Source organism: Scyliorhinus torazame, chromosome 9 (assembly GCF_047496885.1).
Source record: "Scyliorhinus torazame isolate Kashiwa2021f chromosome 9, sScyTor2.1, whole genome shotgun sequence".
Taxonomy (NCBI): domain Eukaryota; kingdom Metazoa; phylum Chordata; class Chondrichthyes; order Carcharhiniformes; family Scyliorhinidae; genus Scyliorhinus; species Scyliorhinus torazame.
Window position 1 is genome coordinate 101747941 of NC_092715.1, and position 26935 is coordinate 101774875.

At 46.5% G+C, this 26935-nt stretch overlaps 1 protein-coding gene across 16 annotated transcripts in view; it reads left to right on the top strand.

Moving 5' to 3' along the window:
* The window catches only part of cast (calpastatin), a 318006-nt gene that overhangs the window by 274038 nt on the left and 17033 nt on the right, over window positions 1-26935 (top strand). For 15 of the 16 annotated variants that reach the window (XM_072516336.1, XM_072516334.1, XM_072516328.1 and 12 more), the window contains 8 exons: window positions 360-485; window positions 4040-4096; window positions 7462-7551; window positions 8466-8555; window positions 14970-15020; window positions 16574-16699; window positions 20916-20972; window positions 23393-23482. In XM_072516336.1, the coding sequence (XP_072372437.1) occupies window positions 360-485; window positions 4040-4096; window positions 7462-7551; window positions 8466-8555; window positions 14970-15020; window positions 16574-16699; window positions 20916-20972; window positions 23393-23482 (687 nt within the window). The remainder of the gene's footprint in view (window positions 1-359; window positions 486-4039; window positions 4097-7461; window positions 7552-8465; window positions 8556-14969; window positions 15021-16573; window positions 16700-20915; window positions 20973-23392; window positions 23483-26935) is intronic. The other variant, XM_072516333.1, reaches the window with a different exon arrangement.

Below are 26935 nucleotides of genomic sequence, written 5' to 3' on the forward strand. Positions count from 1 at the left end.
GATACTCCAACTATTGCCCAAGGTAGGGGAATCCCATACTCACATAATGGGGAGTGTCTCTGACTTCTTTCCTAGTTTTGGGCAGGAGGATACGAGAACTTGGAACATTAGCATCAAAGATGAAAAGAAGAAATTTGGCTCATCAGAAAGCCATTCCCATCACTTCTCCTCCCCAGGCTTTCCACTAGTGACATGACATTTGAGAACCTAATGGGAGGGATGGATCAATTATGGACTTGAAGGCCATTGCCACAAATGTTTTTTTCTTACGTTGCGCCTTTGCATGGAAAAATTAGTCCATTGTATCTGTGTTCGTGAAATACATTTGAGATGGATTGACCATATTTATTGTATTACAGAGTATGACAGAAGGCGATGTCCTGGATTCTCTGTCAGCAGACTTTATCAACATTTCTCCAGCTCCAATTTCAAAATGTTCAGCACCAACCTCTCACGCTACAGCTCCACCATCTATGCAGAAAGAGGTATGGAACATGGAAAAAGAGGAAGGTCACTTAACCCTTTTGTTTCACCATCCAAGATCATAAACTGTTAGAAACTGAAGGGTGGAGTACATTGGGACTTCTCAGGGTCAATTCTTGTTTGTGCCAATTTTTAGTTCATTTTTGTTACGGGATGTGCATGTCACTGGTTAGGCCAGCATTTATTGCCCATCCCTTGTTCTTGAGAAGGTAGTGGTGAGCTGCGATCTTGAATCATTGCAGTCCCTGAGGCGTAGGAATGGCAATATATGTCCAAGTCAGATTGTTTTAAGAATCCTACTGAAGTTAGATGCGAGGGTATCCTAAAAGCCAGAAGAGTAACTTGAAATGCCAGTTCTTAATTGTTTATTTTGCAATTTGGTGTAATGTGAGGAATTATATGCAAACCAGTGATAAATGGTGCAGTCTTGTAATCATTCAAAGAAAATAATATTTATTAAACTATATAACACAAGAAAGGCCATAATACAAAACACAATTAACTACAGTAATGGCTACACACATACACAATTTACCTGAATTAACCCCATTCCACCTCTATCAATGTTCCCAAACTCTGAGAATGTTCCTTTTCCCAAAACAACACCCCATAAGGTTTAGCTTTATGAGCCAAGTCCAACAAATAGTTAAAACACAGGGAAGCCATTCCTCTAGATCAGCATAGAATTGCTGAAGTTTTCAAAACAGCAGCTTCTCAGCCTAGAAGCCTGCTTTTGTCAGAGTTTCTGTTTCCAGCTGGGTATGGCTATGATCTTAATTGCTCATCAGCTGCCCTTCTCTCTCCAGTACAGAACTAACCCTGCCGCCGATATGTCGTTTACATATTTTGATCTTATACTATCGTCGCAGCACAAGTGGATAGCACTGTGGCTTCACAGCACCAGGGTCCCAGGTTCGATTCCCCGCTGGGTCACTGTCTGTGCGGAGTCTGCACTTTCTCCCTGTGTCTGCGTGGGTTTCCTCCAGGTGCTACGGTTTCCTCCCACAGTCCAAAGATGTGCAGGTTAGGTGGATTGGCCATGATAAATTTCCCTTAGTGACCATAAAAAAAGGTTAGAAGGGGTTATTGGGTTACGGGGATGGGGTGGAAATGGGGGCTTAAGTGGATCAGTGCAGACTCGATGGGCCGAATGACCTCCTTCTGCACTGTATGTTCTATGAAACAACTAATCTCACATTATGCTTTTAACATGTAAGTGCCAATGCATTCTTATGCCTCCACTTTGAATTCCCACCTTCTGTAGTTTTAACACCTACAATTCTATACGCTATTGTTCTCCACTTCACTTAAGTAAATATCTGTTGCTAAGCTAATTTGCTCATCAAACCTCCTTCAGAGCAGCGGAATATCTTTCCCCAACTCTACTTTAATTTTTATCCAAGGTTCTTGACAATGATGAGTCATGTGATTGGTCATTTATAAGGACAAAAATAGCAAGTGATTAACGGGGACCAATGGTTAAACAGACTCAACAGTGTCACTCTGATTGGTTTATATGTAAATGTTTATATTTAAATGATTTTATTAGAATTAACAAAATATATTTGGTGATCTACACATTCTGGAGTGGAAATTAGGCATCGTTCAGCTTCTGAAGAGAAAAGAAGTAAAAAATAAATACTGTTTACATAGGCCTATGTCCTGTGCTCCCAAGCTCCCCTGAGTAACAGTCAGCACCATATTAATCGCTTGGGCAGCATGGTAGCACAGTGGTTCACACAGTTGCTTCACAGCTCCAGGGTCCCAGGTTCGATTCCCGGCTTGGGTCACTGTCTGTGTGGAGTCTGCACGTTCTCCCCTTGTGTGCGTGGGTTTCCTCCGGGTGCTCCGGTTTCCTCCCACAGCCTAAAGATGTGCAGGTTAGTTGGATTGGCCATGATAAAATGCCCTTAGTGTCCAAAAAGGTGAGGTGGGGTTACAGGGATAGGGTGGAGTCGGGGGCTTAAATAGGGTGTTCTTTCCAGGGGCTGGTGCAGACTCGATGGCACGAATGGCCTCCTTCTGCACTGAATCTTTTCAGACATCCAGTGCAGCCGATCAAAATGGGCAGAATTTCCTGACACATGCCATCTGCTCCGCTTAATTTTCCTGAGCGTATAATACTGACCAGCAATTGGCTGCCAGAAAAACATCACCAAATGTGTTTTCAATACTAAAGGATGATGCTGTGGATGCAAGGAATCAGAAATAATAACAGAAAATGCTGAAAATACGCAGCACATCAGGTTGCATATGTGGAGAGAGAAAACAAGCTAACATTTCAGGTCAAGGGCTTTTTATCAGATGGGAGTTTGTTTTTATTTGGAGTCAGAAGGAGCATGAGTACTCATCACAGCAATGGAGTACTCCGGAGAAGCATTGCTGAATCCTTCTGTTATCCTCTGCTTCCCAATGAAGCAAGAGCTGCTGTAACAAGGCAATTTGCCCAAAATTCAGCTGCTTCAGCAGGGAGCTCAGGCTGCAGCTCATCTGTTGATTGGAATGAAGCATCTGGCTTAGTTTTGAACCAAAATTAATTTCCGCCACATCGTCTGAGAATTTGTTGCTCTCCAGTCAGTGCACAAATTCTCTCAGGTTGCCTCAACCTCATTTTTTCCTGTTGTGCTTCTTTGAGGCTGAAACAAAATGAGCAATGGCTCCTGGTTGCATAACAGCAGCACGCTTATTCTGTTGTCTTGCAGCGCTAAGTGAAGACATAATGGCAACACTCTTTCAGCTCTAAGCTGCTGGGACTTCAGGAGCTTGCCTACCTCCTTTTCCCCAGTAACAACATTTTTGTCTTTTTGGAGATCCAATCCATTACCCTACCTTGCACTGTTCCCATCAGCAGTGCCTAATTCTGGCAAGTTGTCCCTATTGGAGAATTGGGAACTGCCTGGCCCTCCTTCCTCTGCATGTATCGTGACATAATGGTGACCGCTGTCTGGTTAAACATAGCACACAGTATAGTTACAATCAGTATTGTAAACTGCATGGTTTACCAACTACAGAAAATCATCTTCCCTTGCAATATAATTAACAATCTAACACCTTAATTTTGACAGTTTTCTTAAACATTTAAATAATAATAATCTTTATTATTGTCACAAGTAGGCTTACATTAACACTATAATGAAGTTACTGTGAAAAGCCAATAGTCGCCACACTCTGGCGCCTGTTCAGGTACACTGAGGGAGAATTCCGAATATCCAATGTACCTAACAGCACGTCTTTCGGGACTTGTGGGAGGAAACCGGAGCACCCGGAGGAAACCAACTCAGACCTGGGGAGAATGTGCAGACTCCGCACAGACAGTGACCTAAGCCGGGAATTGAACCTGGGGCCCTGGCACTGTGAAGCAACAGTGCTAACCACTGTGCTACCGTGCCATACCACGGCTTGTTTGCTGAATATCTGATTTCCTTTAAGTCTACGATTGATATAAAATCAAATTTAAGTAATTACAAAGACTTGGTAGAAGTGGGTTTGGAAATCTGGAGTAGTTGAAATGGCAAAACTGAAATAATAGTTGAAATTTAATTTCTTCCTTGCAAAGGCACCTCTGACAGCCTCAACGGCCGCCCCAGTTTCTGCGAGTAAAAGTAGTGCAAAGGTAAGTCAGAAAATAAGAGTAAACTGTGAAAGGTGGGGGTTTCTATTCACAACAGAGATGAGCCAGTGGGTTATGCCTCATTTATGGAAATGGAATTAAAATGAAGGAGGAACCTGTCAACAAAACCCGGAAAAGGTGCTGGGACATGATTAGGCCTATAGGCTGACAAGTCCCCGGAACCAGGTGGCCTGCTTGGTAGGGTATTAAAGGACGTGACTGCAGAGATGGTAGAAGGAAATGGGTGATGCAAATATAGTAGTACAGGAGAAACATTGTGAGATACAGGATTGGATAATCATAAAGAGAGAGGAAGTACTCGAAGGATTGAATTCCTTGAAAGTTGATAAGTCGCCAGGGCCAGATGGATTGTTTCTGAGGCTTTATGAAGAAGGTCAGGGGGAAATAGCAGATGCTCTGAGGATGTTTTTCCATGATGTGGAGATGCCGGCGTTGGACTGGGTGAGCACAGTAAGAAGTCTTACAACACCAGGTTAAAGTCCAACAGGTTTGTTTCGCTATCACTAGCTTTTGGAGCGCTGCTCCTTCCTCAGGTGAATGCAGAGGTATGTTCCAGAAACATGTATATAGACAAATTCAAAGATGCCCGACAATGCTTGGATTGCGAGCATTAGCAGGTGATTAAATCTTTACAGATCCAGAGATGGGGTAACCCCAGGTTAAAGAGGTGTGAATTGTGTCAAGCCAGGACAGTTGGTAGGATTTTGCAGGCCAGATGGTGGGGGATGAATATAATGTGACATGAATCCCAGGTCCCGTTTGAGGCCGCACTCGTGTGCGGAACTTGGCTATAAGTTTCTGCTCAGCGATTTTGCGTTGTCGCGCGTCCTGAAGGCCACCTTGGAGAACACTTACCCAGAGATCAGAGGCTGAATGCCCTTGACTGCCGAAGTGTTCCCCGACTGGAAGGGAACATTCTTGCCTGGTGATTGTCGCGCGATGTCTGTTCATTCGTTGTCGCAGCGTCTGCATGATCTCACCAATGTACTACGCTTCGGGACATCCTTTCCTGCAGCGTATGAGGTAGACAACGTTGGCCGAGTCGCACGAGTATGTACCGCGTACCTGGTGGGTGGTGTTCTCACGTGTAATGGTGGTATCCATGTCGATGATCTGGCACATCTTGCAGACATTGCCATGGCAGGGTTGTGTGGTGTCGTGGTCACTGTTCTGAAGGCTGGGTAGTTTGCTGCAAACAATGTTTTGTTTGAGGTTGCGCGGTTGTTTGAAGGCAAGTAGTGGGGGTGTGGGGATGAGCTTGGCAAGATGTTCAGCTTCATCGATGACGCGTTGAAGGCTGTGATCTGGCCAATGCTGTCTACCTCATACGCTGCAGGAAAGGATGTCCCGAAGCGTGGTATATTGGCGAGACCATGCAGACGCTGCGACAACGAATGAACGGACATCGCGCGACAATCACCAGGCAGGAAGTTCCCTTCCAGTCGGGGAACACTTTGGCAGTCAAGGGCATTCAGCCTCTGATCTCCGGGTAAGCGTTCTCCAAGGCGGCCTTCAGGATGCGCAACAACGCAAAATCGCCGAGCAGAAACTTATAGCCAAGTTCCGCACACATGACTGCGACCTCAACTGGGACCTGGGATTCATGTTGCATTACATTCACCCCCCACCATCTGGCCTGCAAAATCCTACCAACTGTCCTGGCTTAACACAATTCACACCTCTTTAACCTGGGGTTACCCCATCTCTGGACCTGTAAAGATTTAATTACCTGCTAATGCTCACATTCCAAGCATTGTCGGGCATCTTTGAATTTGTCTATATATATGTTTCTGGAACATACCTCTTCATTCACCTGAGGAAGGAGCAGCGCTCTGAAAGCTAGTGACATTGAAACAAACCTGTTGGACTGACATGGACAAGATGGGCTGAATGGTCTCCTTCTGTGCTGTAACTTTTCTGTGATTCTAAGGATTGGTTATTAATCTTCAGAAATACTATCAATTCTGGAAGTGTCCCAAAAGTTAGGAAAACTTTATTTAAGGAAGGAGTTAGGTTCTTCCCAGAAGTGGAGGACACATGTGAACGGTGCCAGAGAGGCCCGGCCAACCACACCCACATGTTCTGGGCTTGTCCCAAGCTTGTTGGGTTAAGGACAGCTTTCTCCGAGGCAATGTCCAAGGTTGTGGTGGTGAGGGTGAAGCCATGACCAAATGTAGCAATCTTCAGGGTATCAGAGCAGCCAGGGCTACACATGGTGGAGAGGGCCAACACCCTAGCTTTCGCTTCCCTAATCACATGCCAGAGAATCCTGCTCGGCTGGCGATCAGCAGCACCACCCACAGCTGCAGACCTATCAGAATTTCTCCATCTGGAGAAGATCAAATACGCCATCTGAGGGTCAGAGGAAGACTTCCTTGCTGCATGGGGGCAATTTGTCGGCCCCCCCATCCACAAGATGGACACAGCCAAAACCGAAGTGGGGAGCGAAGAAAGGGGAGAATAAAGGGGGGGAAACGAGGAGGAGGGGGAAAACACCCCCAGAACAAGCAGGGAGGGCTTCAAGAGAGGGGGTGAGGGATTAGGAAGAGGGGGGCTTGGGGGGTGGGGGGTAAGGAGGATTGTACACCGAGTCAGACAAACTGTAAATAAAGAAACTTAAGAAAAAATCTTTTGTATTGTACAATAAACGAAAACGAACGGCAATGTATATAATATTGAAAATGCCAATAAAAATATATTTTTTTAATTTAAGGAAGGATTTAGGCAGCAGGAAACTGTAGGCTTATTAGCCTAACAGCTATCAAAGAGGAATTGCTATAATCCATTATTAAGGAGGCTAAAGCAGGATACTAAGGCAGGATAACTGCATTAGAAGCACTTCAGAGAGGGTTCATTCAACTCAGTCCTGGATTGAAGGATTTAATTTATGAAGAAAGGTTGAACAGACTGGGCCAAAGCCAATTGAACTTTAGAAGAGTAAGAGGTGATCTTATTGAAACACATACGATCCTGAGGGCATGGATATAGGAAGGATGTTTCCACTCATGGGGGAGACTGAAACTAGGGGACATAGTTCAAGAATAAGAGGTCCTTTTAAGACCAAGATGATGAGAATTTTTTTCTCAGAGTGTCTGTGGGATTTTCTTCTCCAGAAAGCTGTGGCAGCTGGGTTATTGAATTTATTAGCAGATTTTTGATGGGGTCAGTCATTGGTTATGGGGGGACAGACAGGACAGTGGAGTTGAGACCACAATCCAATAGCTGTGACCTCATTGAATGGCAGAACATGCTCAAAGGATGAATGGCCCAACCCTCCAAAGTCCAATTTTCATAAATATTTTAATTGGTGTTTGTCAGAATTGTAAAAATGTCTTTAATCTTTAAAGGATGAAGATCCATTTGACTTACTTGCGGAGACACTTCCTTCAGAAACACCGGACAATTCAGGTCCAAAATACACTGGTCCCCCAGTGAAGGTACAAATGAAAATTGTTTCCTGTTACTTTCAGTGCCTGTATAACATTTCTGTTCCTGCAACATGTGTTAGTCGGTTTTTTGATGGGAGCAAACATATATCTGTACAGATCTGTAACCAGGCCAACGTGACTTTAAAAATACAAAGGCTGTTCAAATGGAGGCATGAAGCCTCCTTAAAAGGTTTTACTAACTGACCCTCATCCTGAGAGCAGATTTGTCACCTTCCTTCTGTTGGGCCTTAGTCTGGACTGCACGTATTTGGGTTTGAGGTGAATTTAAGTCAAGTTTGAAATTTTCAAAATATTATCCATTCAGCCAACTCCAATCCACACATTTCTGAGGATTAAAACTACCCTCAATGTCTCTACCTAATGCATACATCCGATTTATTTGAGTTTGGATTAAATAGCATAAGATTACACGTGGGGCATCCTCCAACAACTATTCATCACCATGGCTGTCAGTTGCTATAGGTTTTACAGGCAGATTTTTATTACAATAATAATCTTTATTATTGTCACAAGTAAGCTTACATGAACACTACTATGAGGTTACTCTGAAAATCCCCTCATTGCCTCATTCCGGCGTCTGTTCGGGTACACAGAGGGAGAATTCAGAATGTCTAATTCACCTAACAGCACATCTTTTGAGACTTGTGTGAAGAAACCAGAGCACCCGAAGGAAACCCACGCAGACACGTGGAGAACGTGCAGAGTCCGCACAGACAGTGACCCAAGCCGGAATCGAACCTGGGACCCTGGCGCTGTGAAGCAACAGGCCTAACCACTGTGCTACTGTGCCGCGAGTCTAAAATTTTCCAAATTCAGCTCACTTCAATGTACTGAAGCTTAGGATATGGATATTGAGCTGCAATTCAGGGTATTTTTGTAATCTTTATTTCTCACATTTTCAGGAATCAGATGCTACCAAGAAGAAGGCTGAACGAGTGGGAGAAAAGGAAGAATCTATACCACCTGATTACAGATTTAGACCTGATCCTAAGGTTTGGTCCAACAACTGATTTATGCCAAGTCAATAACTGAATACTTCAAATACGTCTGTATAAAAGTCAACAAGAAATATTTCTACAACGGTTTATTTTGAAGCAGTACAACTGTTCCTGCTATCACAGGTCATCAGGAATCTGACGATTACGAAACCGAAAGTTGCTGAATAATTATTTGAAAACAAATTAGTCACGTCAATAAGCCATGTCAATTAACTAGGCCTCAAACTGACCAACCAAGGCATTCGTTAACATGCTAATTCTTTTTTATTTGTTAATGGAATGTGGGTGTCACTGGCTAGGCCAGCATTTATTGTCCATCCCTAATTTCCCTTGAGAAGATAGTCTTCAGCCATCGTCTTGAACTGCTGCAGTCCATGTGGTGTAGGTCCTCCCACAATGCTGTTAAGGAGGGAGTTTCAGGATTTGACCCAGCAGCAGCAAAGGAACAGCAATATACTTCCAGGGTAGATGGGAAACTTCCAGGTGATGGTGTTCCCATGCATTTTTTTTTGAATTTATTATTTCGTGAGATGTGGGCATCACTGGCAAGGCCAGCATTTGTTTCCAATCCCTAATTGCCCTTGAGCTCCATGTATTGCTAGGCCATTTCATAGGGCAGTTAAGAGTTTACCACACTGCTGTGAGTCTGGAGTCCATGTAGGTCTGATAAGGTAAGAATGGCAGATTTCCTTCCTTGAAGAACATTTCATGACCAGGTGGGCTTCTACAACTGCATGGTCACCATTACGGAGACTAGCATTCAATTGCAGATTTATTAGTTCAATTTAAATTCCTCTATCTGTCATGGTGAGATTTGAACTATGCCACTGCCTCTCCAACATCATCTGCTGCCCTTGGAGGTAGAGATCCTGGACATGATTCTCCGCTCCCGCGACTAAGTACCCACGCCATCGTGAACCTCGACGGCGTGAAACGGCCCCGATCTCGACCGATTCAGGGCCCGAAAATGGGCTAGGATCGGGGCCGTGAGAAACTCGGGGGGCGTGTCGCGAAAGCAGCGTCGTCTGTGCGCGCCTGGCATTGGCGCCGCAAAAGCGGCGCCGCATCAACCGCTGCATAACTGCCGTCACCCGCGCATGCGCGGGTTGGCCGGCGCCAACCCGCGCATGCGTGGTTGCCGTCCTCCCCAAGGCCGCCCCGCAAGAAGATGTCTGATGGATCTTGCGGGGCGTGGAGGAAAGGAGGTCCTCCTTCAGAGAGGACGGCCCGCCGATTGGTGGGCACCTATCACGGGCCAGACCCTTTTTCAATCCTACCCCGGTGAAAGGCCCCCCCAAGCCGTCCCCCCAGTGTTCCCGCGCTGTTCCCGCCGGCAGCGAGCAGGTGTGGATGGCGCCGGTGGGAAGCCTTCGTTTTGGGCAGGCCGCTCGCCCCACCCGGGCCAGAGAATAGCGGGTGTAGCAGAGAATCGCCATTTTGGGTGTCCCGAGAGATTCTCTGGCCTGCGCCACGCAGAACCCGATGGGGCCTTTCTCGCCGCTTGGGTGAATCGCGGGAGGGCGTCGGACCGGCGTGGCGGGAAAAAATGGCGCGCCAGGCGATTCTCCCAACCGGCGCGGGAGCGGAGAATCGCGCCCCATGAGTTTAGAATGTGCTGCCAAAGGAGCCTTGATGAGTTGCTGCAGTGTATCTTGTAGATGTTACACACTACTGCTACTGTGCCTTGGTGGTGGAAGGAGAATCATTTAAGGTGGTGGATCGGGTGCCAATCAAGCTGGCTCCTTTGTCTTGGAGGGTGCCAAGCTTCTGGAGTGTTGCTGGAGCTGCATTCATCCAGGTAAGTGAGGAGAGAGCTGGGAGATTTAAAAAGTGCGGGAGGAGAGAGCCGGGACAGTGCTGGGAGAGGTGAGTGCACAAAAGGTGTGGCAGGAGTGCCTTTAGACACGGAGTGCTGATTGGAACAGAGTGCATCTGAGTTTAGGTGAGTGACTGAGTTCGGGTGAGTGGCGAGAGAGGGCTGTGTTTTTGTTGGTGTTCGGGTTTATCCTTGAGGTTATATTAAAAAAAAATTTTTAAATTATTATTTAAATTAATTAACTAATTGAATATGGCTGGACAGGTGATGTGCTGTTGCTGTATGATGATGGAACTGGTGGATCCCATTGAGACCGTCAGTGACCACATCTGCAGCAAGTGTTGGCTGCTCGAGGAACCTCGGCTCAGAATTGATGAGATGGAGACCGAGCTGCACACACTGCGGCACATCAGGGAGGGGGAAAATTACCTGGACGCTTTGTTTCAGGAGGCAGTCACACCCGGTAGAATAAGTACTGATAATTCGGACAGTGGTCAGGGACAGAGTGGTGTGACTGCAAGGGAGGGAGGTAGGGGGATCCTGAGTTGAGGAGCCTCAGCACTTGACCTTGTCCAACAGGTATGAGGTACTTGCTCCCTGTGTGGATGAGGAGGAGGGCTGTAGGGAGGATGCGTTGACTGACCACTGCACCGTGGTACAGGAAGCCATTCAAGAGGGGGGAGCAAAAAGACAAGTGGTAGTTGTAGGGGATTCTATAATTAGGGGGATTGATGACATCTTTTATAAGCCAGATCGAGAGTCCCACATGGTATGTTGCCTGCCCAGTGCCAGGGTGAGGGACATCTCTGATCGGCTTGAAAGGATTTTGGAGAGGGAGGGGGAGGATCCAGTTGTTGTGGTCCACGTTGGGACTAACAACATAGGTAAGACTAGGAAAGAGGACCTGTTTGGGGATTATCAAACACTAGGGACTAAATTAAAGAACAGGTCCTCCAGGGTTATAATCTCTGGATTATTACCCGAGCCACGTGCCAATTGGCATAGGGTTGAGAAAATTAGGGAAGTTAACACATGGCTAAAGGAGTGGTGCGGGAAAGAGGGATTCCATTTCATGGGGCATTGGCATCGGTACTGGGGCAGGAGGGACCTGTACCGTTGGGACGGTCTTCACCTGAACCATTCTGGGACCAGTGTTCTAGTGAATAGGATAAATAGGTTGGTCACAAGGACTTTAAACTAGCAAGTTGGGGGGAAGGGAAGTGTAAAGCTATGGACAGTATAATGGTTAATGGAGATCAAGGCAGCAGGTTACGTGACAGGTTATTATGTAGAGATATGGGTTCAAAGACAAGGAAAATTAGGAGAAAGGGTAAGAGGAAAAATAATTTGCGAAAAGTTACTGATCAAGGTGTTAGGATTCATAACAAAGACATAAAAAACAGCATAAGTGTACTTTACCTGAATGCTCGTAGTATACGAAATAAGGTAAATGAGTTGATGGCGCAAATCATCGTGAATGACTATGATTTAGTGGCCATTACTGAAACATGGTTAAAAGATGGTCACGACTGGGAGTTAAATATCCAAGGGTATCAGACTATACGAAAGGATAGAATGGACGGTAAGAGCGGTGGTGTGGCTTTGTTGTTTAAGGATGGCATCCGGGCAATAGTAAGGGATGATATTGGTGCTATGGAGGACAAGGTTGAATCAATTTGGGTGGAAATCAGGAATAGTAAGGCGAAAAGGTCACTGATAGGAGTAGTCTATAGGCCACCAAATAGTAACAGGATGGTAGGGCAGGCAATAAGCAAAGAAATAACGGATGCATGTAGAAATGGTACAGCGGTTATCATGGGAGATTTTAATCTGCATATCGATTGGTTTAACCAGGTTGGTAAAGGCAGCCTTGAGGAGGAGTTTATAGAATGTGCCCGGGATAATTTCCTGGAACAGTATGTAATGGAACCTACAAGGGAACAAGCGGTCCTAGATCTGGTCCTGTGTAATGAGGCAGGATTGATTAATGATCTCATAGTTCGGGATCCTCTTGGAAGGAGCGACCACAATATGGTGGAATTTAAAACACATTTGGAGGATGACAAGGTAAAATCAAACACTAGTGTTTTGTGCTTAAACAAAGGCGATTACAATGGCATGAGAGAAGAACTAGCTAAGGTAGACTGGGAGCAAAGACTTCATGGTGAAGCAGTTGAGGAACAGTGGAGAATCTTCCGAGCGATCTTTCACAGTGTTCAGAAAAGGTTCATACCGACAAAAAAAGAAAGACGGTAGAAAGGGGAAAAATCGACCGTGGATATCTAAGGAGGTGAGGGAGAGTATCAAATTGAAGGAAAAAACATACAAAGTGGCAAATGTTAGTGGGAGACTGAAGGACTGGGAAGTCTTTAGGGGACAACAGAAAGCTACTAAAAAAGCTATAAAGAAGAGTAAGGTAGACTATGAAAGTAAACTGGCTCAGAACATAAAAGCAGATCGTAAAAGCTTCTACAAATATATAAGACAAAAAAGAGTGGCTAAGGTAAATATTGGTCCTTTGGAAGATGAGAAGGGAGATTTAATAATAGGAGACGGGGAAATGGCTGAAGAGCTGAACAGGTTTTTTGGGTCAGTCTTCACAGTGGAGGACACAAATAACATGCCAGTGACTGATGGAAATAAAGATATGATAGGTGAGGACCTTGAGATGATTGTAATCACTAAAGAGGCAGTATTGGGCAAGCTAATGGGGCTAAAGGTAGACAAGTCTCCTGGCCCTGATGGGATGCATCCCAGAGTGTTAAAAGAGATGGCTAGGGAAATTGTGAACGCACTAGTGATAATTTATCAAAATTCACTAGACTCTGGGGTGGTCCCAGAGGATTGGAAAGTAGCAAACGTGACACCACTGTTTAAAAAAGGAGGTCGGCAGAAAGTGGGTAATTATAGGCCAGTAAGCTTAACTTCGGTTGTAGGAAAAATGCTGGAATCTATCATTAAGGAGGAAATAACGGGGCACCTGGAGGGAAATTGTTCCATTGGGCAGACGCAGCATGGGTTCACAAAGGGTAGGTCGTGTCTGACTAATTTGGTAGAATTTTTTGAGGACGTTACCAGTGCAGTAGATAATGGGGAGCCAATGGTATATCTGGATTTCCAGAAAGCTTTTGACAAGGTGCCACACAAAAGGTTGCTGCATAAACTAAAGATGCATGGCATTGAGGGTAAAGTGGTAGCATGGGTAGAGGATTGGTTAACTAACAGAAAGCAGAGAGTGGGGATAAATGGGTGTTTCTCTGGTTGGCAACCTGTAACTAGTGGGGTCCCTCAAGGATCAGTGTTGGGCCCGCAGTTGTTCACAATTTACATCGACGATTTGGAGTTGGGGACCAAGTGCAATGTGTCAAAGTTTGCAGACGACACTTAAGATGAGTGGTAAAGCAAAAAGTGCAGAGGATACTGGAAGTGAATGGGCTAGGGTCTGGCAGATGGAATTCAATGTTGCCAAGTGTGAGGCTATCCATTTTGGGAGGAATAACAGCAGAATGGATTATTATTTAAACGGTAGGATGTTAAAACATGCTGCTGTGCAGAGGGACCTGGGTGTGCTGGTGCACGAGACACAAAAAGTTGGTGTACAGGTGCAACAGGTGATTAAGAAGGCTAATCGAGTTTTGTCTTTCGTTGCTAGAGGGATGGAGTTCAAGACTAGGGAGGTTATGCTGCAATTGTATAGGGTGTTGGTGAGGCCGCATCTGGAGTATTGTGTTCAGTTTTGGTCTCCTTACCTGAGAAAGGACATATTGGCACTGGAGGGAGTGCAGAGGAGATTCACTAGGTTGATCCCAGAGTTGAGGGGATTAGATTATGACGAGACGTTGAGTAGACTGGGACTGTACTCATTGGAGTTTAGAAGGATGCGGGGGGGGATCTTATTGAAACGTATAAAATTATGAAGGGAATAGATAGGATAGATGCGGGCAGGTTGTTTCCACTGGTCGGGGAAAGCAGAACTAGGGGGCATAGCCTCAAAATAAGGGGAAGTAGATTCAGGACGGAGTGTAGGAGGAACTTCTTCACCCAAAGGGTTGTGAATCTCTGGAATTCCTTGCCCAGTGAAGCAGTTGAGGCTCCTTCTTTAAACGTTTTTAAGAAAAAGATAGATACCTTTCTAAAGAATAAAGGGATTCGGGAGTATGGTGTACGGACCGGAGAGTGGAGCTGAGTCCACAAAGATCAGCCATGATCTCATTAAATGGCGGAGCAGGCTCGAGGGGCCAGATGGCCTACTCCTGTTCCTAGTTCTTATGTTCTTATGTATAATTCCATTACACTCCTGACTTGTGCCTTGTTGATGATGGACAGGCTTTGGGGAGTCAGGAAGTGAGTTACTCGCCAAAGCGTTCTCAGCCTCTTACATGCTTTTGTAGCCACAGTACTTAAGTGGCTAGCTCATTCAGTTACTGGTCAATGGTAACCCCAAGTGGGGTTTAAAATGACATCAGGCATCAATATTCTCCAGAATGTTGAGGCATTTTATGATATTTATGTTGTTGTTTTGCCAGCTACTTTCAGTTCAAAATGATTATTGCCATTAAGAGGAATCTGATGATGTTTCTTTATTGTAACAGGATAAAGGTAAAATGGCCTCTTCCTCCACTGGTCCAGGAGCAAAACCAAAGGTACCAGGAAAGATAAAGCTCAATGTATTTTCATGAAGGAACATTTGGTTCCCTGCAGTAACATCTGGAGGGCACTGTTTCATAAATCAATAATTCTCTATTAAATAATAGAAAGAAAAATAATTTGTAAATATTAACAGATTGATATAGTTTCTGACAAGTTTCAGATTTAGTACATTTGTTCTATTTGCAGCTCGTGTTTTTTTTCCTGTTGCTAAAATTGACAGAGATCTTTCTCCCACCATTCAGTTGGGTACTTAGTAATATAGGAATATAGGCCATTCTATCCTTCTAGTTTGCTCTGCCATTTTATAAGATTATGGAACTAATTGTGGCCTCAACCCTACTTTACTGTATACCCCTCGTAACCCTTGACTCCCCTGACTATTAAGAATCTATCTCACTCAGCCTTTAACCCACCACTGCCCTCTGGGGAGGAGAATTCCACAGACTAATAACCCTCCGAGAAATGCATTTCTCCAGATCTAAGTGTTCAAAGGGAAATCACATATTTTTAAATCTGTGTTCACTAGTTCTTGTCTCCCCAAAAAGGATACATTCACTCAGCATCCACACTGTCAAGCCCCCTCCAGGATCCTATATGTTTCAATAAGATCATAGAATCCCTACAGTGCAGAAGGAAGCCGTTCGGCCCATCAAGTCTGCACCGACCCTTCAAAAGTGCTCCCTACCCAGGCTCACTCCCCCACCCTATCCCCACAGCTGCCACCCAACTTGCACATCCCTAGATACTAAAGGGCAATTTCTCACGGCCAATCCACCTAACGTGCACATCTTTGAGTTGTGTGAGGAAACCGGAGCACCCGGAGGAAACCCACGCAGATACGCGGAGAATGTGCAAACTCCACATAGACAGTCACCCAAGGCTGGAATTAAACCCGGGTCCCTGGTGCTGTGAGGCAGCATAGCTAACCACTGTGCCACTGTGCTGCCCTAAGATCACGTCTCACTCTTCTAAACGCCAATGGGTGAAGGCGCAACCTGTTCAATCTTTCTTCATAACATAAACCCTCCATGAATGAGTTGAGTAAGCGTTTTCTGAACTCCTTCTAATGCAATTAGAACTTTTTTTAATCAGAAAACCAAAGCTGTACACAGTTTTCCTGATTTGGTGTCACCAATATCCTGTACAGCAGCAGCTGCTTTAAACTTCACTACTTCTATATTCCATTGCCCTTGCAATAAACACCAGCATTCCATTTGCCTTCCTAATCACACGCATTTCTCCTGTCTGCTATTATTTGCCCACTTAGTTAACCTGCTCACATCACTCTGTAAACTCTTTACATTTCCTACTTATCTTGGTTTCATCAGCAAATCTAGCGACCATATGTTCGGTCCCTTATTCATCCATGGGTAGCATCACATGTAAGTAAAAGGAAGGGGGAAATTGTGCAGTTAAAGGCAATTACTGATGGTGATGGCCTTTTTCTCATTTTTTGCTTCAGTTTTGAGGTGTTGAGGCCTGTGATTCTGTGTTCTTGAAATATCTTTGAGATGGTTTAACTATATTTGTTGAATTGTTATTACAGAGAATGACAGAAGGTGACGTCCTGGAGTCTCTGTCAGCAGACTTTACCCAAACCTCTCCCACTCCGATTTCAAAATGCTCAGCTCCGACCTCTCACTCTGCAGCTCCGCCGTCTAAGCAGCCGCAGGTATGGCTCCAATCTTAAACTGTTAGAGATTGCAGGTGGTGTAGGGAATTCTGAGGGCCAATTTCTATTTTTGGTTTTACAATCGGATTGGTCACAGACAGCCACATAACCAATAATAAGTGATCATTAAGGAGCAAGAAGCTGTCATGACACCCTGGGCTGGGGCACGGTCAATTCCAGCCCTCCTTGACCCGGAGTCACAACACAATTGAATTAAGAAATAATTCTGACAAAAATACCCACAGTCTTTTGCCCTTGGCTGCCCAATAACTACAACCACCAAGTTTGTAGATTTAAACACAATTACTTTATATTAATAACAAGAACTACAATGAAATATGCAGCAAACACAACTGGTTAACTATCAACTAATTCCTAATCCCCTGCTTTAACCTGCTCCCATATACACACACCCCCACACACAACACAGACAAACACAGAGGGAAAGAGAGGGATGAAAATAAGTAAAAGGAAAAAGAGTCTTTGTTTCAGATGGTTGTCTTTAAGCACACTTTCCTTCAAACAAAGCTTTCAGGTCGAAGTCTCTGTTTGCAGCTGGTAATGGTTTTCACCGTAGGTTCATTCATTCAGGTTCTCTGTAGGTTCAGGAGGACAGCCACTCACCATATTTCTGGCGAGAGAGAGATGTCGAGAACAGGTACTCACAGCTCCTTTTTCTACAGCATCCAGGACCCCACTGAGCTCCTTGGGTCTCTGAAAATCATTCCACTTGAGTAGGACCAAATCACCACCTGTTACATGCAGATTATGGCCTTTTTGCCAATTTATTGGTCAACAGCCAACCAATCAAACGAGTCCCATCTATCTCCTGGGTGCCACAAGGTCTGAGTTGTTCTGTTCAAGCACTAGAACCAAATATAATGTTGCAATTTTTGAATTCGTCATTCTCACTGCCGATTGGCTTAAAAATACATGTCCATTAAGCATCCATGGATCAAAAAATGATAGCGGCAAAAATAAAGAGGAAGTAAGAGAATCAACAGAAAGGACCCTTACAAAGGAAACAACAATAATTTATGATGCTGGATATTACATGGTCCTGCCGAGTGTGTTTTCAGTAGGGGGCATGTAGGTCGATTGCCCAGCCCACCGTCTTCCCATCCACCCCAGCGCTAATCTCCATAACCCGCCATGTGTCAGCAAATAATTAATCCGTCAAACTAAAAAGACATTCTGCCTATGACACAAATGAGCAATATTGTATATGAATTTCAGTGCCAGTGTGATGCTAGGTATGTAGGTGATTCCTCTCAAAGACTGGTGGATTGTATCAAACAGCATGGCCCTTCCACTATTTTTAATGGACCGCAACCAATAGCCTGCCCAAAAGCCAAAACTTAGTGTCCCACATTAGATATGTTTCTGCGATTGGACAACATTTGTTAAACAATCCTCAATGTGTTACAATTATGCTGACAACCAATTTAAGGGGTGCAACCTACCCAAATGGGAACAGAGTCCCATAGAACGCGATTAGCTGGGTGTTTCCCAGCGCTCGGAGCACCGAGAAACACCATGCTATTCGGGTAGTTCGGGAGCCTCAGCGGAGAACGCGCAGCCAAGGCCGCACTTACACAGTGCTTTACACAGGGGCTTTTCACAGTAACTTCATTTGAAGCCTACTTGTGACAATAAGCGATTTTCATTTCATTTCATTTCATTCATTCACTTAGTACCTTTTTCTGTACTGAGGAGCTCCGCTCATCGGAACTCCTCAATGGTGTCCCAATCTTTCGACCCTCTGACGTGATCCCGAACACCCCCTCCAAGCCCCAGCATACCTGTAAGGAAGTAATTGTTCCTCCCCTCACCCCCCCCCCCCACCACCACCACCACACACACCTGCACAGGGCACCCCTAGGCCCGATCCCTGTCACGTGGAAAATGCTAGCTTGGCACCTTGCAGCGCCAGTTTGGCACCCTGACAGTGCCCCTGGCAGTGACACCGGGGCACCTTGACAGTGCCAGGATCACTTTCAGGTGGCAATGACAGGCTGGCAGTGCCAGGGTTCCCAGGTGGCACCAGCAGTGCCAGGGTGCTTCGGTTTCCTCCCAAAAGTACCAAACGACGTGCTTGTTAGGTGAATTGGACATTCTCCTTGTACCCGAACAGGCGCCGGAATGTGGCGACTAGGGGATTTTCACAGTAACTTCATTGCAGTATTAATGTAAGCCAATTGTGACTCTAATAAAGATTATTATTATTAATGTGTGGTTTCAGTGGGGAGAAAATCCCTTAGGCCCTAAAAACTGACAAAGTGACAGTGAATAGCGGGGTGAACCTTGGTGTTGCAGCCACCGAGAAACACCACTCCAAATGCGGCCAAAACCGGACTTTGTTTTAAGTCCACTGAATTGCGCCCCATCAGCAATGTTATGGAAAATGTTGTTGACAGTGCTATCAAGTGACACATACTCAGCGATGATGATGAGTTTGGGATCCACCAGGGTCACCGAGCTCCTGACGTCCTTTCAGCCTTAGTTCAAACATGCACAAAGAACTGGGCTGGGATTCTCCGAGCCCACGGCAGGTCGGAGAATTGCCGGTGACGCCGGAAATTCCCACGCCACGCCGCTCCAACGCCGGGAAGCGATTCTCCGGCGACTGGAGAATTGGCGCCAGTCGCGTGCAACGTCCCCCGGGATCGACCGGCCGAGTTCCCGCAGAGTTCCGCCGCCGTGGTTCCAACCTGGTACAACCCGGCAGGAGCTCGGAACCGCAGCCGCGGTGGCCGTCCTGGTGGGTGGGGGGGGGGGGCTGTGGGAGAATCAGACTCCTGGGGGGGGCCTGCATGACGGCCAGGCCCACGATCGGGGAATACTGATCGGCGGACGCAAGCGATCTGGAGTGGGCCTATCTCCTTCCGCAGTGGCCCGCTGTGTCGCTATGCCATGTTGCGCGGCGCTGCCGTGGAAACGGCCATCACTCGCATGCACCGGCACGGAAACGGCCATCATGCGCATGCGCGGAACAGTGCCGGCAGTGCAGGGCCGCGTATCGGCGCTGGAGCAGTGCCGGCCCCGAACTCCAGAAATGAGTTGAGATTGATCGCCTTTGACATCAAGGAAACATTTGACCGAGTGTGTCATCAAAATGCCCTGGCAAAATTGGAGTCAAAGTGAATCTGGGGGGGAAATTCTCTGTTGGATTGAATGATACCTAGCACAAAGGTAGATGGTTGTGGTGATTGGAGGTCAATTATCTCAGTCCCGGGTCATCACTGCAGGAGTTCCTTGGGGTAGTGTCCTAGTCCCAACCATCTTCAGTTGCTTCATCAATGACCTTCCTTCCATAATAAGGTCAGAAGTGGGGATGTTCGCTGATGTAAGCTTCAGCACCATTCAAGGTTGAACATTCATGATTCCTCAGATACAAAAGATGTCCATGCCCAAATGCAGCAAGACCTGGATAACATTCAGGCTTGGGCTGATAAGTGGCAAGTTATATTTACACCACACAATCTAATAATCTTTATTAGTGTCACAAGAAGGCTTACATTAACGCTGCAATGAAGTTACTATGAAAAGTGCCACGCAATGACTATCTCCAACATGAAAAAATCCAAACATCTCCCATTGACATTCAGTAGCATAACCGTCACCCTATTATCAACGTCATGGGGGGATTGCCATTGACCAGAAACTGAATTGAACCAGGCATATAAATATCGTGGCTGCAAGAGCAGGATATAAACAGGATATAGGAATTCTACAGAGAATAACACATCCTAACACCCCAAAACCTATCACACCATTTTTCAGCAGTCACCATGAACTGTGGTCATTTCTGGGCCCATAACATCACCATAGGAGCCCACAGGACCAAGTAGGTGACCAGTTTTGTGGAGGAGATAAGAGGGGAAGCTTGGGAAGAGGGGCATGGGGGTCATGATGGGGAGGAGCACCCATGTTGCGGGTGAATCCTGACCAGAGTGATCCAGTATCCCCTCCTCTCCCCATAACTGAACTCCTCCTGCCAGCCTCAACATTGTGGTTGAGCAGGACATCCTCGGCTTCCCCTGTCCTCTATAAAATTGCAGATAGGTTGGGGAAAGGAGGTGGGAGAACCAGCCAGATAATTTTACATTACCCCCCAAAAAGATAAACCCAAGTGCAGGGGAACATAAAATTATATCACTTGGTGTATGAATAAATTAAAATGAAATAACAGTTGGGATTTTCTCTTCTTATAAAGGCACCTCTGAAAGCTTCGACGGCTGCCTCCGTTTCTGCCAGTCTGGGTGATGCTAAGGTGAGTGAGCAAATAAGAATAAAATATGAAACCTAGGGAAACAGGTTATGGTCTCATTTTTGGACAAAAGGTTAGCAAGAAAATTTATTCTGGCACTCACTAATTAGTGTGTAGAGAGACATTAAAATCCATATCTTGACAGATCTCATACACACCATATACCTTTGGGGCCTCCTTTTCAATAGCTATCAGTTGCTGCCTGGTGTGTCTCACATCTGTTGCTAACTTTTGGTTGGCTCTTAATTCGTAATTTGCTCTGTTTGTTTAACCTTTGCTCTAGAGTCGCCAGGTATCTTTATGATACCGCCACGAGGTTCAAGTCCGAGTAATGATCAATAACCCAATACACCGATTAGTAAGATTCAAATCAAAACACATTTATTATACACAGTAAATCGCTACTCATGCATAAACTCTACTTTCTAGACTATTCCTATCACTAAAAGGCCTATACTTAGCTTCGGATTGGCCCACCAGGTCAGGGGAACAAATGGCCTTTCGTTCAGGTCCTGAGTCTGCAGGATTCAAAAGCTGCTATGGACTGGTAGCTAGGAGCGCCTATCTCGTAGCGAGCGTTGACTGGAGACTTACTTGGTTGGCGGCCGCTGGACAGTTCACTCTCAGGGGTTGCTTCGCGTTGCTGAGTGACCCTGCCTAAGAAGGACGATTTGAACTTGGGGGCTTTACTTTATAGTCCCCAGGGGCTTCCCGCTCTTCGGCGTGGACCCTGTACCTGGTTCCAAATTATTGGACTGCGTTCCGATCACTTGGATCGATTTCTCCAATACCGGAGTTGTTCCCTGATCGCTGGGCGGTCCCTAAATGTCCGTTGCCCTTCCTTTGTCTTGGCTCCTGCTGGCGCCGAGGAGTCTGGCTTGGCTTTATTCACCTTAACAGTTGCAATTGTGCCTTGGAATTGCTCATTACTATGCAGGTGGCTGCTGGTTTCAGTGCTGTCTGGTTTCTTAAATGTTTCAATACACATGGGGCGGGATTCTCCGACCCCCTGCCGGGTCGGAGAATTGCCGTGGGCTGGCGTGAATCCCGACCCCGCCGGTTGCCGAATTATCCGGCACCGGATATTCAGCGGGGGGCGGGAATCGCGGCGCGCCGGTTGGCGGGCCCCCCCCCAAGCGATTCTCCGGCCCGAATGGGCCGAAGTCCCGCTGCTAGAATGCCTGTCCCGCCGGCGTGGATTAAACCACCTATCTTACCGGCGGGACAAGGCGGCACGGGCGGGCTCCGGGGTCCTGTGGGGGGCGCGGGGCGATCTGGCCCCGGGGGGTGCCCCCACGGTGGCCTGGCCAGCGATCGGGGCCCACCGATCCGCGGGCGGCCTGTGCCGTGGGGGCACTCTTTTCCTTCCGCCTTCGCCATGGTCTCCACCATGGCGGAGGCGGAAGAGACCCCCTCCACTGTGCATGCGCGGGGATGCCGTGAGCGGCCGCTGACGCTCCCGCGCATGCGCCGCCCGGCAATGTCATTTCTGCGCCAGCTGACGGGGCACCAAAGGCCTTTAACGCCAGCTGGCGGGGCAAAAATCAGTCCGGCGCGGGCCTAGCCCCTCAAGGTTAGGGCTCGGCTGCTCAAGGTGCGGAGGATTCCGCACCTTTGGGGCGCGCGATGCCGGACTGATATGCGCCGTTTTTGGCGCCGGTCGGCGGACATCGCGCCGATTACGGAGAATTTCGCCCATGATTTCTGTATTTGCTAGTCTTTGCCTGTGTTGGCTGAATTTCCCTTCAGCCTTTGCGGTTCTCCATTTTAAGTCGGGAAGTGGCCAACTCAGGTGGCTACACATCTGCCACTGTGATTTTGTGCATCAAAAACAGAAAATGTTGGACAGGTCTGACAGAATCTCTGGAGAAAGAAGGGAGCTAACGTTTTGAGTCTGGATGACTCTTTGTCAAAGATTGTCCAGCATTTTCTGTTTTTGTTTCAAATCCCAGCATCCGCAGTAACTTGCGTTTATCAGAGATTTTATGTATTCCCAGCTCCTGGGGGAGGCAGGGGCGTGGGTGTGGTGATCACACTGCGGTCTGCTGATCACAGCTTTTAAGGTGTGTGTTGGTAATCCTGGTCACCTCCTCCTGTACCCCTACAGTTTGCTGAAGAGATCCCAAGGTTCCATCTTGTTCTTTATCTGCAAGTCACTTCCTGCTGACATCTTCCATGAGAATCAGACCAGGTCACATCAGCGCTAATTCACCTGTCACTGCATTGGTATAGAGAATGAGACTGAAATTGTTTGGGTCATGTCCTGCTGCATTGGCACTGTTTTCGATTTTAAGAGGCAGCTTCATTTTCCTGGGACATGCATGTAGGCTAAAACCTTCAGTAACATATTTCACTGCTGTTAGAATATGTTTCAAGAGAGAATGGGCCAAAATTTATAAAATGTGTCTATTATGTCTTTAAAGGGTAAAGATCCGCTGACACTTCTGGCAGATAGTCTTCCATCTCAAGCACCGGACAAATCAGGTCCCAAGTACACTGGCCCTGTGGTGAAGGTACGCATGAAATTTCTTTCCTGAGGCGTTCAGTCTTTGAATAGGTTTCCTAATACTGTATCAAATATTAGCCAGTTTCTGGGTAGAGTTCATATTCACCTGTACACATGAAGTAGTCTGGTTCAGCTGGCCTGTAATAGTCCAGAAACATCACTATGTAAACTATATTGGTACCACCTGCTGTTCCCAAATCTACTACTTGGAGGTCCTTTGATCTTATTTTTAAATCACGAGAGTGCCTGTTATTCTTCCTTGCTTGAGCTCTGGTGATGTGCCATTTCCCAGATGTCCTAAAACAATAACTTGCACTTTTAGGTTAAAAAATGTCCAAAGGTGCTTCACAAAAAATAAATGTAAGAAAAGATGGAAATTGTGCGATTGGTGATGAAGGCTTGGTCAAACAGTTGCATTTTGTGGAGGAGGAGTGCAGGGAGTTAGAGAGTAGGTGCATTCTGGGGAGGAAGTTCGAGAGCCTGGGTAAAGATAATTGAAGACACAGCAACTAATGATAGGGTAAAGGGGAGTAAGAGTGTGGAGGTGGTAAGAAAGGCCATCACTGGAAATACACTGTAGGCAGACATGGAACAAAGCTAGGATAGTTCCAGTGAGCTTGATAATGGAGAAGATATGTTGGAAGGGAAGGTTGCTCAACCATGTCAAAAGCTGCAGGGAGTTTGAGGAGGCATAATGCATCAGGAACAGCCTGTTATGGGTCAGGGCTTAGAAATTCCAAAGTGTATTATGAAGTTCACCTGACCTACAACCTTTATGTTGAATTTGGCTGGGATGAGCACAAAAGCCTTCACTGCAGGTGCGATTCATCAGACTTCCTAGACTGATCAAAACAAGGTATATTCTAAAAATGTAGTTAACGTACATATAAATATATAAACACAGCAAGAGTTTTTATCAATTACAAACATAAAAACACCACACAGCTACGGTAATCTATATATAACACTTAATGAATTCCCCCTTAGCTGTTCCAATTCAATAACAAAATCCAATAAACCAAAGCCCCTTTTCAAGGACATGGCCAAGCACACTGTATTCTCACTTGAATGGGACTGGTCCTTTTCCTGAAATTCTGATCCAGGTCCAAACAGTAGGTTCAAACTCCTTCCGGAAAACAACTGTGGGCGAAATTCTCCGGACACGGCGCGATGTCCACCGACTGGCGCCCAAAACGGCGCAAATCAGTCAGGCATCGCGCCGCCCCAAAGGTGCGGAATGCTCCGCATCATTGGGGCCGAGCCCCAACCTGAAGGGGCTAGGCCCGCGCCTGACTAATTTCTGCCCCGCCAGCTAGCGGAAAAGGCCTTTGGTGCCCCGCCAGCTGGCGCGGAAATGACATCTCCGGGCGGCGCATGCGCGGGAGCGTCAGCGGCCGCTGACGGCATTCCCGCGCATGCGCAGTGGTGGGAGTCTCTTCCGCCTCCGCCATGGTGGAGACCGTGGCGAAGGCGGAAGGGAAAGAGTGCCCCCACGGCACAGGCCCGCCCGCAAATCGATGGGCCCCGATCGCGGGCCAGGCCACCGTGAGGGCACCCCCGGGGGCCAAATCGCCCCGCGCCGCCCCCCAGGACCCCGGAGCCCGCCCGCACTGCATTGTCCCGCCGGTAGGGTAGGTGGTTTAATCTACGCCGGCGGGACAGGCATTTTAGCGGCGGGACTTCGGCCCATCCGGGCCGGAGAATCGCGGGGGGGCCGCCAACCGGCGCGGCGCGATTCCTGCCCCCGCCAAATATCCGGTGGTGGAGAATTCGGCAACCGGCGGGGGCGGGATTCACGCCAGCCCCCGGCGATTCTCCAACCCGGCGGGGGGTCGGAGAATCTCGCCCTGTATCCTTAAACTTACCAAGGCAGTTAGCCACAACCAGTGTGCTTTTTACTGGAATAGCTTTTTAAAATGAAAACAGAGAAAAACATTTATTTTTCCTCCTGCAGTCCAAAGCAGTCAAACTGAAACTGAAACCTCCTCTCCCCTCACAGCCACAGCCCAATGTGCTACATGTCACATGACAAGAGACTAAACCTTTCTTAAAGGGACACTCACCTAACAAGCCATAGAGGATTTCATTGTGATTTAGGGTTAAGGTTGCTTTGATGCTCTGGCAGAGGCAGAAACCAGATTGCCGACATTCAAAAATGGAGCCGGAGGAAGCTGATCACACATTTGGGAGCTGATGACACAATCAAGGGCTTAGGAACGGGAAAGGAGGTTAAAGATGGGACAGTAGTTTGGAACAACAGACAGGTTTTTTTTTCAGAAAAGGGGGGATGATGATGGTGAGTTAGGTGGATTCTACTTGAGGAAAACACACTATTGTTGAAATTACACTGTTGCCTAGCTTAGGAACCGGGAAGGATCTTTGGTGGGCAGCAGTTATAATGGGAATCGGGTCAAGTCAGCATGAATTGAATCTTATGGAGAAGGTGAGCTTGGCGAGATCACGAGGGAAGATGGGAGAGAAATTACACATAATTTCAGGTTGGAACTAAGGCAGGAAGGAACCTAATTTTATTTATTGGGGAAGGGGATTTCAACAAAAATGGCTGGCTGAGTGATTTAAATCTTGGTGACAAAAACAAAGGAAATAATTTTGGGCTGGATTATCCGCTGTCTGGATTCTCCATTGCGTTGGCAGCCTGGGGATTTCCTGATGGCGTGGGGCTGCCCACAGTGAGAAACCTCATTGGCTGGCTGGTGAGATGGAAAATCCCTTCTGGTGCGGAGGGACGGAGAATCCCGCCCATTTTATTTTCTACTATTTTTCATAATCTTAGGAAATCCCAAATTGCTTTACAGCCCATGTAAAGATTTCCACACACACCTTTTGAGATTGAGAAGTCTAATTTTCTCCCTTTCCTTGATATGCTAGTTGAGAAATCCATGATGATTCCTGTAGCATGTGGAGCATTATTAACAATCTTGTAAATAGGACTTGTAAACAGCTATTTTACTACCTTGCAAGTTTAATGTGGTAATAGAGTACGTCAAATCTATACTGTGACACATAGCCTGTGCTGATCTGATGATTATGATGTGGAGATGCCAGCGTTGAACTGGGGTGAGCACAGTAAGAAGCCTTACAACACCAGGTTAAAGTCCAATAGGTTTGTTTCAAATCACTAGCTTTCGGAACACTGCTACTTCCTCGTGAATGAAGAGGCATGTTCCAGAAACATATATAGACAAAGTCAAAGATGCAAGACGATACTTTGAATGCGAGCATTTACAGGTAATTAAGTATTTACAGATTCAGAGAGAGGGGCAACCCCAGGTTAAAGAGGTGGGAATTGTCTCAAGCCAGGACAGTTGGTAGGATTTCGCAAACCCAGGCCAGATGGTGGGGGATGAATGTAATGCGACATGAATCCAAGGTCCCGGTTGAGGCCGTACTCGTATGTGGAACTTGGCTATAAGTTTCTGTTTGGCGATTTTGCGTTGTC